This window comes from Aspergillus japonicus (assembly GCF_003184785.1).
Source record: "Aspergillus japonicus CBS 114.51 unplaced genomic scaffold BO86scaffold_48, whole genome shotgun sequence".
NCBI classification, from domain to species: domain Eukaryota; kingdom Fungi; phylum Ascomycota; class Eurotiomycetes; order Eurotiales; family Aspergillaceae; genus Aspergillus; species Aspergillus japonicus.
In genome coordinates, this window is record NW_020291685.1 from 150,424 (window position 1) to 162,202 (window position 11,779).

At 52.1% G+C, this 11,779-nt stretch overlaps 2 protein-coding genes across 2 annotated transcripts; both read right to left on the reverse strand.

Moving 5' to 3' along the window:
• Positions 1–12: 12 nt before the first annotated feature.
• BO86DRAFT_391225 (uncharacterized protein) lies at positions 13–1,026 on the reverse strand. Its single transcript, XM_025672550.1, has one exon. The coding sequence runs from the start codon at positions 1,001–1,003 to the stop codon at positions 65–67; it is 939 nt and encodes a 312-aa protein (XP_025525121.1). The 5' UTR covers positions 1,004–1,026; the 3' UTR covers positions 13–64.
• Positions 1,027–8,685: 7,659 nt separating this feature from the next.
• Positions 8,686–9,827, reverse strand: BO86DRAFT_420999 (uncharacterized protein; the record flags this gene model as incomplete). The annotated part of the gene is made up of 2 exons (XM_025675244.1): positions 8,686–9,631; positions 9,802–9,827. The coding sequence occupies 2 exons, from the start codon at positions 9,825–9,827 to the stop codon at positions 8,686–8,688; spliced, it is 972 nt and encodes a 323-aa protein (XP_025525122.1).
• Between the last annotated feature and the right edge of the window lie 1,952 nt (positions 9,828–11,779).

An 11,779-nucleotide genomic window follows, 5' to 3' on the forward strand; every position in this document is an offset into this window, starting at 1 on the left:
TCCAACCTGCATATCTTCTGACCATTCCTCGTGTTTGATGTGGTTTGATTGGCTAAGACAGAGACTAGTGCTTAGGTGCGTCCTGCCAATGCCGCTGGTGCGTGACCCTGCACAACCCCTCCAAATCGACCTGGTCCAGATTATAGACATCAAATTCCCGCAGATTATTCGTCGGATCCAAAAGGGGGTCGAACAGGACTGGATCATCCTTGGGCACACGTCCTTTGCCTCCCCACAGCCGTTCCCGCCAGCCGCTGACAACATCGGCCGTAAGCTTCACCACGCACTCGAATGGCCGCTCATCGTCCCTTCGCAGCAAAATGGCTGTGCGCAGTAGAGATGGGACGCCACTCTCGGTGGACTTGTTCTCCAGCAGAGTCCAGGACGCACTGTTTGCCGGTCCCCAGTTCCGGCCCACCAAGTCCCTCGATCCTACCACAGTGCAATGGTCCTGCGTCTCGCGGCTGATAGTCTTCTCCCAGCCAAGTGTTCCGGTGATGCTCAGCCCTCCCACCGGTGCTGAGGCTCCTGCTTGGCCGGAAACCGATCGCTTGATGTCCTCTCGTTGGCTCGTGGGAACAAGGCTGAAGTTACCATCCGGAGCGATTTTATACACTTCAGGACCGTCCTCGCCTGCCTCCCGAGCCCTAAATTCGAGGGCGATCTGGACCCCTTCGATTCGCCGGGCGCGTTTCCGCACGTCAACCCGGAATTCAAGCACGAGCAGGGTTGCAAATCGATCGTCTCCACGCTCGCTCATTATGCCATGAATCACGTCGAGACAAGAACAGCGGATGTCGATTGTACCTTTACGCTCGATCACGTTGCTGCGCTGGTAAGGCGCACGCGGGTCATTCTGCACGCGAAACGAACTGCCTGCGTCTCCAGCAGGGGCCAGTCCGAGATCCCAGCTCAGCCCGCCCGAAGGAAAATAGGGGCTGTTATCGGCAGGTTCGAAATCCCCGTCGGTATTCTGGTCTTGCTCGATTGCTGTATCACCCATTCTCATGTAAGGTTTTTTGTATTTTCAAGGTGTTTCTGGTAAAAGTTGGGATTTGGCAAGATAAGAAGGAATTTAAGGGTGACTCCACGCTTCTTGGCAGAGCTGACATGCACCCCTTCTTTTCGGCCCAAATGCACTAAGGGAGGCACCGGCTAATTGCCAGCTTCCAGACACGCACCCACTTGAAACAGGGAAACTGCACAGAGTCTTGCTCACAACACCTGAGATCTCCTAGATTGTCGAGTTTCGCACATATTGGACAGTTAATCCTCAGCTGCCGACGTATCAGGCCTATTGCTGCTTTTATTGTCATGTCCGACCACGGGTCGATCGCCAGCTCTGACGATGAACAAAGCACGACATCTAGCTCGTCCACTTCAGGCTCAGAGTCGGACGATGAACGGCTAGAAAAGGACCCTGAAATAGAGACAGTCAAAGATCCTGAACAAGCTGCATCAACAGTGAGCGAGGAGGGTATAGACTCCCCAGATGTCAAATCGCCCATGTTAGCTCTTCTAGAGCCGACCGAGGGCCAGTATGAGTATGACTTCCCTGCCTTGTTAATCTTCTCGAACTTTGAACACTGACAAAATCACCTAGCATTGTCTTGGTTCACGGACTCCATGGAGATCAGCAAAATTCCTGGGCTAGTCCGACGGAAGAGGATGGCAAGCCAACCTGGCTGACCGAGGGTCTTGCTGGGAATCCACCAGTAGCACGAATCTACAGTTTCGGATATTCCTTAAAGCTAGACAGCCTCAACAAATCACCCATGGCTGCAATTCATGATCTAGCAGATTCATTGATTAATGAGCTTTTTCAGAAAGTGAAGGATGATCCAGAGGTCTGTGGTTGATTGCGGTTGATTTTCCGCTGGTCCACAACTGATCCGCCCCTAGGACCCATTCCGCCCTGTGGTGTTCATCACGCATGACATCGGGGGAATCATTGTCAAAGAGGCCTTGCGTATCGCACTGCTGGAAAAGATCAACTACACCTGGTTCACGATATATACTCGAGCTCTGGTAGAATTCCTGGGCCCAAAGCCGCAGCAGTCAGAAGCTGACATGCGTAGGTTTTCTTCGGATGTCCCCATCAATCCATATATGACGGCAACATGGCAAATCAGCTGCTCCCTCTCGTATTTCAAAATGGAGTTTCCTCTCACGATGTTCGTATGGAAGATATCACTGCTTTAGGTGAGGGCATTGAGGAGTTGAATTCGACCTTCGTGGGGTTGCAGGCCTCGCTGTCTGTGGAGATCATTAATATATATTCCAACCACAGTGCTGACCAGGTGCCTGGTCCTTTAACACGGACAGCGTCCATGTTTCTGCCTTTGGAATACTTACTAACTATCAGTAGATCTTTGACCAGATGACAGCAACCATTGGTCTGCCATACGAAATCCCCCTGGCGTCTTCCAAATCTCATGGTGACCTTTGCCGTCTTCGAAAGGAAGATGCCGTCTATCACAAGATTCAAGACCGTATTTCTGGGTCCGCAAAGGGTATGTCCAGCATGCACATCCTGGAATGTCTGTAGCATACTCAGCTTTTACAGAGTCCTTTTGCGAGGCGGTCAGATTTTCCGATTGGTGGTCGTACATGATACCCATGGCGCCCCCACTCTACCCAAGCAGATGGCTGTCGAGAGCATTCAACCCCTATGCTTGGATCACAAGCCATTCGACTCTGAAGGCCTGGTTGGTACCACGGCGCTCAGCCAGGGTATACCTTCATGGTTCAGTTGCATCTCATCTCGCAGGTGATCAGGTTCTGAGTCATGTGCGCGACAAGGTGAAATCTGACGACCCAAGCAAACACATGATTATCTACTTTCAGTTCGACAGCCGTGACGATCGCTTGGCAACATACACTGGCCTGCTCAAGTCACTTATCGCACAGCTGCTACGGCACAGCGCGAGTATGATGACGCCAATCAGCGCACTCCTTGAGCGCATGATCAATTTTCGTACCTGTACGGAGGCGGAGCTGTTGCAATGTTACCGACAGCTTGTCACTTACGCTGACGACAAGACCGTTTGGTGCATTATCACAAACGCGAAGGACTGTGGCTTGCCGCTTACACGATTCGTGGCTATAGTTGATGAACTGTTTACCGCCAATGAATGCTGCGCCAAATATGCCATTGTAACTCAGAACTTTGTGACGCATAACGCTTTGCGGCAGAGTCTCTCGGAATGGCCTACCATTGATCTTGATAACCCTTCCCACAGCATCCTTCACGAAACCCGCAAGGCAAACAGGGAGGCTGCGCTTCAAGATATTGTGCGACAGTACCCATTTCTCCGTGGTACTTCTCGGAGAACTCAAGAGACGACTCTTGATTCCAATAATGATTTGGACTGGGGTGAGTTTGTGCTTGGGCGTCTGAGACGTAGAAAGGGGCCTGTGAGCAGCAGCGAAGTGCAGGATGCGATCAATCTTCTGTCTTCAGATCTCCAAGCTAGGCAAAACGCCACTTCCAGCATTGTGGGCAGCCTCAGAGCGCAAGAGGAAAAGTGGGACTTGGCAGGGGAGATACTACTCTGGGTGAATCGGACATTGCGACCTTTGACAGTGTGGGAGCTGCGCCGCGCGATATCAATCTCCAGCGCCTCGCACGCTGAAACTGAAATATCACGCGAGACAATCAAGGAGCTGTTCGATGGCCTACTAGTGGTCAAGTATCAAGAGGTTCACTTGGCGCATCCTCAGCTCTCAAGGGCCCTTAAAGTTCTCGAGCCTAATTCTGGCTCCACGGTAGCTAGTACAAAGATTCTGATCGGCTGTTTGACATACCTTTCATCAATTGGATTCGAGAAGTGGAAAGAAGGGCCAAAGCGTTGGAGCACCCCTGAGCTGCAGGATGCTCGATTTTCGAACACAGAGTTCAACTTTGCGGACTATGCGGCACTTTACCTGGAACAACATTTTGGGTCGGTAGTGGTCACTGAGGCTATAAGGTCCCATGTAAAGAAGATCCTCACCGATCCCTTGGCTTATCGACGTATTGCTGTTGCTCGGTGGGCTGCATCAAATCTCTTCGAGCGACCCGACCGAAGCCACGCCTTGGTGTTGCCGTTCATGGTTGGCATGCGACTGCATACATGGGTATTGGAGAATCCAAGCTCATTTCCGGAGGAATACACCAACAATATGAACACATTAGTCTCGGCGGCCTGGGAGGCTGCGCGATACAGACAAAGGGATCAGCTGAAGGCGATACTGAGCCATTGCACCTTGAATGATGCGCAGAAGCATGACATTCTTTGGGCAGCCAACTGGTCCGCTGATGAAGAAGTCATCAATCTAGTGGTCTCGTATATCATTCGGTCAACTAGCTCCGGGTCGCCGTTCGAATGGCCCGACTTTATCCTCATTCGGGCTGCTACTCTGAACTCGACTCGCCTTCTAGCTAAGCTTCTCGATGCAGGCGCTGCACTTCACGGCACGTACGAGTACGAGGGAGATATCTACCTGCACTCAGCGGTTTTCTGGTCCGCCGCAGCGGGGTATCTGGACAGTCTCAAGTTCTTTCTTGGCAGAGGGGCCATCGCTGGCCGTCTCTATTCGAGGAGACGTCAATTGCTGCACATTGCCTCCGCGCATGGACACGTTGGAGCCGTGAGACTTCTGTTGGCCGCCGGGGCAGATATCAATGCCCTGGGCGGCGACGACGGGCAGTCAGCTTTATGTCGGGCCTGCCAATGGGGATATTACGATGTTGTTCAGGAGCTGGTAAAACACTCTGAGTTGGAACTGGACAAACACGGCGATGTACGCTGGACGCCTCTAGCAGCCGCCGCAGACCAAGGCTACGTCCAAAGCGTACGCCTGCTTCTCAAAAGCGGAGCGGACCCTAATGTCCTTGGGTCGGTCAATTGGAGCCCCTTGCAGTTCGCCATCAACAAGGGTCACGACCACATTACTAAGCTCCTACTCGAGCACGGGGCCAATCCGCATGTGACAACGAATGAAGTCGTTCCTCTGCCCGAGGCAGCCGGGGCTGGCAAACTGGAGCTTGTGAAGCTGCTTGTGGAGGCTGGCCACCCCGTGGATGCGCTGGGGTCTTATAATCGGACGGCATTGCTACGGGCTGCTTATTCGGGACATGTGGAAGTGGCTGATTACCTCATCGGCAAGGGGGCACAGGCGACGCTATCTGATCAGGGCAATAGCAATGGCCTTCACCTGGCGGCTGAAAGAGGGCATGCGGAAATCATTCGGTTGCTGTGTGACCACGGGGCGAACCTGAATCAAATCTCTGAAGCGGGCTGGACACCTCTACACATCGGTTACTCGCAGCCGCAAGCCACTCGGGCCCTGCTTGAGAAAGGGGCCAATCCCAATATTGTGGCTTGGAACTGGACACCGTTGGCATTGAGTGCTACCTACGATCAGACGGAGAATGTGAGGACACTGTTGGAGTTTGGCCCCGACCTCGAAGTGCAGTACGGGGATGATCCCTACAATGGATACACGGCGTTGGGGTGCGCCGTGAAGAAAGAGCGGGTAGACTCGGTACGTTTGCTCCTGGAAGCTGGCGCCAATGTAAATCCTCAAGGATCCAAGGGGCAGACACCGTTGCATGATGCGGTACGACTCGACAATCCTGCCCTCGTCCAGCTCTTGCTGGAATTCCGCCCGGATGTGAATCACGCCCAGCAGGAAGGGTTTACGCCTCTCATGTATATCTCACCAACTACGCGTATAGAAACCGTCCGCCCACTGATCAACGCCGGCGCAGACCTCGAGGCTCGCAATCGTAAAGGCCTGACGGTGCTGATGTGCGCGGTCGGTCATGAGAATGCTGCTTTGGTCAAATATCTGCTCGCCCGCGGGGCGCAGCTGAACACTGTAGGTTCCATCCGGGGTGGTCCGCTGCACTATGCCTGCTGGGACTCGTCTCTAGAAATGGTCAAGCTACTGGTCGATGCCGGTGCTGATATCAACCTCGTCGATCCGCAGAGCGGGTCGCCTCTGCACCAAGCAGGTTACCGCGGCCCCTTCGGGGAGTGGGAGCATCAGAGCAAGATTTGCAACTATCTACTGAGCCTGGAGCAATTGGATGTCAACAGAATAGGGAGCATGCGGGGCTCTCTGCTGAGCTGGATCTGTGTCACAGCGCCATTAGTGATCGCTACCGCCCTGCTCGATAAAGGCGCTCGCGTTGATCAGCCGGATATCCAGGGGCGGACTGCAATGCACCTCGCGGCTGCCAACTCTGTCGGTCATGTGGACCTCATATTCGAGCAGGGCGGTGACATTGAGGCGCGAGACCATGTGGGCCGCACGGTCCTGCATTTTGCTATGCTCAGCGGGTCGACCGCTCTAGTCGAAAGAGTTCTCAGCCTCTCGCGGGAGCTGCTGGATGTCCCCGACGACGACGGCTGGACCCCGTTGCTGTGGGCTGCGCGAGGCTGGAACCGCCTCAGCCGAAGCACCACCGCGAGTGTGCATGAGGAGATCATCTCCATGCTTCTCAACCGCGGTGCCAACCCCTGTACGCAGTGGGTTGGGCTCGGACGGACGTGGTCAGCTGCCAAGATCGCTCGGTACCACGGCCATTCCGATAGCGTGGTAAGACTGCTTGAAGACGCGTATCAGAGCGCGCATCCACAGGCCGACGCGCTTGAGAATGTTGGTATTCATTTCAGCCGCGTGGCTGCTTCTTTCAACGGCACCTGTGACGGCTGCTTCATGGTACGCCCCTTTCCCATTCCTTCCGTTGTCCTCTGTTTCAACTGTTTCAACCTTGCTCCACCACCTTCTGAAGACACTGGCTAATGCTTATTTGTTAGAGTCTCTACGGCTATCGCCACAAGTGTCAAGTCTGTTTCGACTTCGACTTCTGTTATAAATGCTTCCTCACAAGGCACAAGACACACGATGGGCATGCATTTTCGTCGACGTCGGCGGAAGAGGAGTATGTGGCGGAACCGGAGGGGGAGGGCGAAGGGAATGGGGATGGGGATGCGAGCTCTACGACCCATGGCAGTTCGTCAGATGTAGCAGAAAGTGAGGGCAGTGACTCGGACAAGGACTCGGATGGAGAGTCGAGTGATAGTGATTAGGATAACGGGCATAGACGTTTTCTAGTGGGGCAGCGGGAAAGGTAGATAGATCATCAGCTGTTTTAGAACTCTATCGGGCCCAGCCCTATCAAAGTGTAGTGATTTAAGCTTATCCATTCATAGTTCTCGCGTAGGCACTACGGGTCAGTGAACAATAGGGTTACGCAAGTACTGTACTGCATACGCTACCTACCGTGGGCTGTACAATTTTCTCACAACAGCTGTCTACCTACTGTAGAAAGTCATCAGACAATACAGTTTAAGCACGATAGGTAAGGTACTCCTGTTCTCTCCGCATCATGGAGCATATCTGTGTGCTTACCGATTATGATAAACAGGTCTTGGGGTATATCTAACGGGATCCAGCTTGAAGAGAGGCATTCGTACGGTTAGCTTCGAGGCTTCAGTTCCAATGATAACTTCGGCCCTTGTGTTTATTCTTGAAGAATAAAGAATCGGTTCCGTACAGATCCAGTCTTTTTCTTTTACAGAATGGCCATTCCCTAACAGAAGAGACACCACCTGTGGGAACATTTTTATGTTCGCAGCGTATACCGGTACACCGGTGCTCTAAAGGTTAATCTATATCGAATTGGAGCTATGTTGTACGCACTGTGGAGAGGAAGACAATTTTCTCGGACAAAGCTGCAGCATCCCCCACCTCTGCATACATTCTTTGCCGAGTTGCAAGGTACGTCTTTTGACGGGTTCTGTATGTTTTTGTCACAATGCTATCTGTGCTTGGCTTGAGTTGGATCTGTCGGGGATTTGTACAGTAGTGTCTAAGCTAAAAGGTGCTTTGGAAATTAAGCGATAGACACAGATGCGAATACAGGAAGCATTCCGTCCCACTGCTTTTAACCCTCGTATCTTTGACTGGCGGGACAAATCCGTGCAGGAGTAATACATGTTCCATGCGGACTATCATTTCAGAACATGTGAGAGCGTGAGTAGATCTGAGTAAATTGAGCTTGAAATTCGATAGGCTAGTTAGTTCCGGGCGCACAAAACAGCCATCCATAGAAGAAAATCCTTATCGCTCAGTATAATTATAGATAATTGAGAAAGTAACCGGTCAAGGGCGCACAGAAAAGAGGCCCTCTCCCCTGAGGGCAAGGCAAACAGAACCTGCTGACCTCTTCCTATCTCCTGTCAATGCAACCGAACTCTGGTGTGCCGACCATGGAATGACGCCTTTGTAACAAGGTTGAGAATCATGACCTTGCTTGATGTTGTAAGGAGCTCTGGAAGCCGAAAGGGGGTACTCGAGGCATGTGGCGGTGTATCCGGTGTCTTGTTGGAGCAAGGTTCATGCAAGGCGCGATGTCGGGCCTCTCTACCCCTCAACGCTCGAGGTACATGGTTCCAGCACGGAGAGCACATAAACGGCGCTGTCATGTGTGTCGGTCTCGTTACGTACTCGAAAGAGAAAGAAACTTTGGAAGGATATCAATTGCGGTTGTAATGGCGGATAGTGGTATAGAAATCGCTGCAAAAAGAAAGGAAAACAAACCAGGAAAAAAAAAATAAAAAAGAAAAAGAAAGAAAACACATTCTCGCAGTTGCGAGTACGAGAGAAAGACGAAGTATCTCAAAGGCCTGCTCATGGCAGCCAGAGGGGGATTTGCAGCGGACAGGTGGTATGCAGCGCCTGAGTCTCCGCGTGACCCAGCCCATGGTCGTCGCGCTTCGGTCGACGTGTAAAGATGACCAACATATCACGCAACGCCCGGTCGGACGGGTCGCATGCGTTCAGCTGTGTGACACATCGCTTGTAGTGGTTGTCGGCGAAAATCAACGTGTCAAGAAAGTCGCGATGCTGCACCCGCGCGCGGATCAATGCGGGATTCGTCTCCCACAGTGGTGCCCCCGTCGTCTCCAGGTTATCGTGGAGGTAGGTGACTGCGCTGTCCGAGCGCATGTTGGACGATCCTAGAAATACAGTCATAGTGTGGTCCGACCCATCGGAGTGGACGCCCCCGGGCGCCGGCTCGCCCTGGACCCCCTGGCGATCGTCGGTGAAGATGCGCACGTTGAGCACGGTGCACACCCATTGATGCGACGTGTAGTCCAACTTCTCGCGAGGCAGGATAGGTACCTTGTGGAAGACTAACGCCTTGAAGAGCATCAGGGCCTGGACGACTGTGTTTCCCTGCATCTCGAGCGGTGCCTCCTCGAACTCCCGCTGGACGCCTGGATCGTAGCGTTTATAGGGTTCCTCGGTCCTCGGGCCGCAGGGCCTCTTCTCCAGGCGTTGGATGCATCGCGTCTCGAAGTCGAGGCAGTAGCGCGCGGAGGTCACGGTGCGATATTCGAGCGTGGGATCGGGGCCGGTGGTGTCGCTGATCTTCTGGATGAGTTCGAAGTCTTCATCTCTTGCGCCGAGGCCCTTGAGGATCGGCACCATTTCGCTGCTTTTGACGAAAAGGATTCGTTCTTGGAGGTAGGTTTCCCGCAGGGCCATCACCTTGGCGACGGTCTTGTAAAATTCCGCGTGGTATCGGCGCTGGAGCACATTGAGATTGTGCGGCGTCGAGCGCCCGGCGCTGCTGGTTTGACTTCGAGGCGGTAGGGCCATAGGCTCAGTCGATGCTACGACTGTTGGGGGTGCGTTAGAAACGACTGGGCGACAGCCTTGGGCAAGCTTTGCAATCGAGCATACCCGTGAGGGGGGCGTTAATACTTATACTGCCGGGATGCAACAGGTTCATGGGTCTGCCTCGCAGCTTTGAAGGTGAAGGCCATCTATGTGAATGACCACGTTGTCGTTGTCGCCAAGGAAGTGACTGCAGCTTGATCCAGAAATCAGGGTTAAGTCAATGCTGTTACATTGACAAACCTGCTTGTATGTCATTGTGATTTTCTATAATCTTGTACCCCTAGATCCGCGCATATGTATGTACAGACATAATGGTCCATTCGTATGTAAGGGGCGGTGCTTAGCTCCACTCATTTGGCCAATTCCGGAACACTTTCATGTTTTCTTCCGTCCTATCAGCACGCAACATCATGTGGAAATCAATTCCTATGACCTTTGCAGTGTCCTCAATGGCTTGAGCTTCACATCGCTCGCTTCAAAGTATAATCAACCCTCCAGTGAATCTTGACAGTTGGTTCCAGACCTTTCCTACCGCCTCAGAAGGCTAAGTTTGAAGCGACCGCACCCAGGGCAACTGGGTAGAAAGCCCAATTCGCGGGGTATCAAAGGGTCGGCCACTTTGACCCTAAGATCAGTGAAAAAATACAGTTACTGCAAGCACTACGAACATTCGAGAGAAAATTCTATTTTCCCCGTCCATGTTTCACGTAGGTCATCTTCCCAGACCCCTCTTATGTAACTTACCCCGGGTAAATCCGTGCCTTCAGTATGCAACCCCGAATGGCCTGCCTGCGCGGTACCTTGGTCCAATACTAGTACCTTGGTAGTCCGCTTAGATTTAATTAACGAAAGAACAGTGGCCGTGTAGCCACGGCACTTTGCTGTCAGGCACAGGTTGCAAGTGCCCAATTGCATCACCTTTGATCGATTCTGATGACGAGTCGAGACATCTCTCTTCGGTGTTGCTCGGCGAATTTTTGACGCTAATCGGTCCGAGACGAAAGGATCAAACTTGACAAAGCCCGGCGCGACAATGGCAGCTATTGAACCATCAAACGGGTCGGGTAAATCACCCAGGGGCGGTGACTGCACCTAGCTATCTAGGGCGAATTAGGGTGTGGTGCTGCCAGCTGCAAAAGCAGCGGCTGACTAGGCCAAGTTGGGAAGACAAAGGGTTCGTCTTAGAATAGATCATGGTCATGTATCATCTTCTTTGAGACAAGGTCTAATAATGTTACGCCATGATCACTTTGTACGCTCTGACAAGGTTGCCTCCAGACTACCCCAAACCAAGTATTGTTGTGGTGGACATGTGCTTAGACGAGGGACTGATCATCTCTCCATCCCTAGACTACTCGGTTATAATGATTGGATATAGCATAGATGTCTCTTATTTATCCATTCACAATACGAGATACCGCAGATGTTCAATGCTAAAGATATCTGTCTCAATGTACATACACAGACATTTTGTTTCCCCATCGCCCTGGCAAAGGATCCTCGAGGTGAAACTGCCACAATTAGAGGTTCCGAAAATATCTTTGTAGACCCGCTCAGACCCATGAGCTAGGGAGAAAGACTTGTTTGTCTTTCATTATCTGGCGACAAAGAACCAAGTCCTGTTCCTGTTTATGGTCAATGGCTATAAATCAGCGGACAAGGAATCGCCTTCACCAGAACGAAGCATTATCGATGACTGGGATATCACCCCAATGGAATTATTCTTTACTTCCTGAATCAACATCGGTTCAAAAAGCAGGATCTGGTATGCTGATCTGCTCCAGGCTCCTGCTAGTCTCTAAACACCTTTTCAGTTTCTCCTCCTATGTCTTCAACTGCTCAATCCAAAATACCTTACTTAGCAAGTCTAAGAAGCCTATAAACAGTCGTTCTGGATGGTCATACAAGCGTATACAGGAAGCACACCTTTCCTCCTCTATTTCTCCAATACAGACAGCCTCATCCAAATTTACCGCTCAGGTTGAGCATTTGTCTCTCCCAAGTGCAAGAATCCAAGCACCCGATCTTTCCTCTGTTCTTATTGCCATCCTGTCGCAATGGCAAGAAAGGCCGAATTCTTTTTCCGTCCGCCTGGCAG

Coding starts and splice junctions, on each gene's coding strand:
- BO86DRAFT_391225 (XM_025672550.1), bottom strand. CDS start 1,003: ATGGGTGATACAGCAATCGAGCAAGACCAGAATACCGACGGGGATTTC.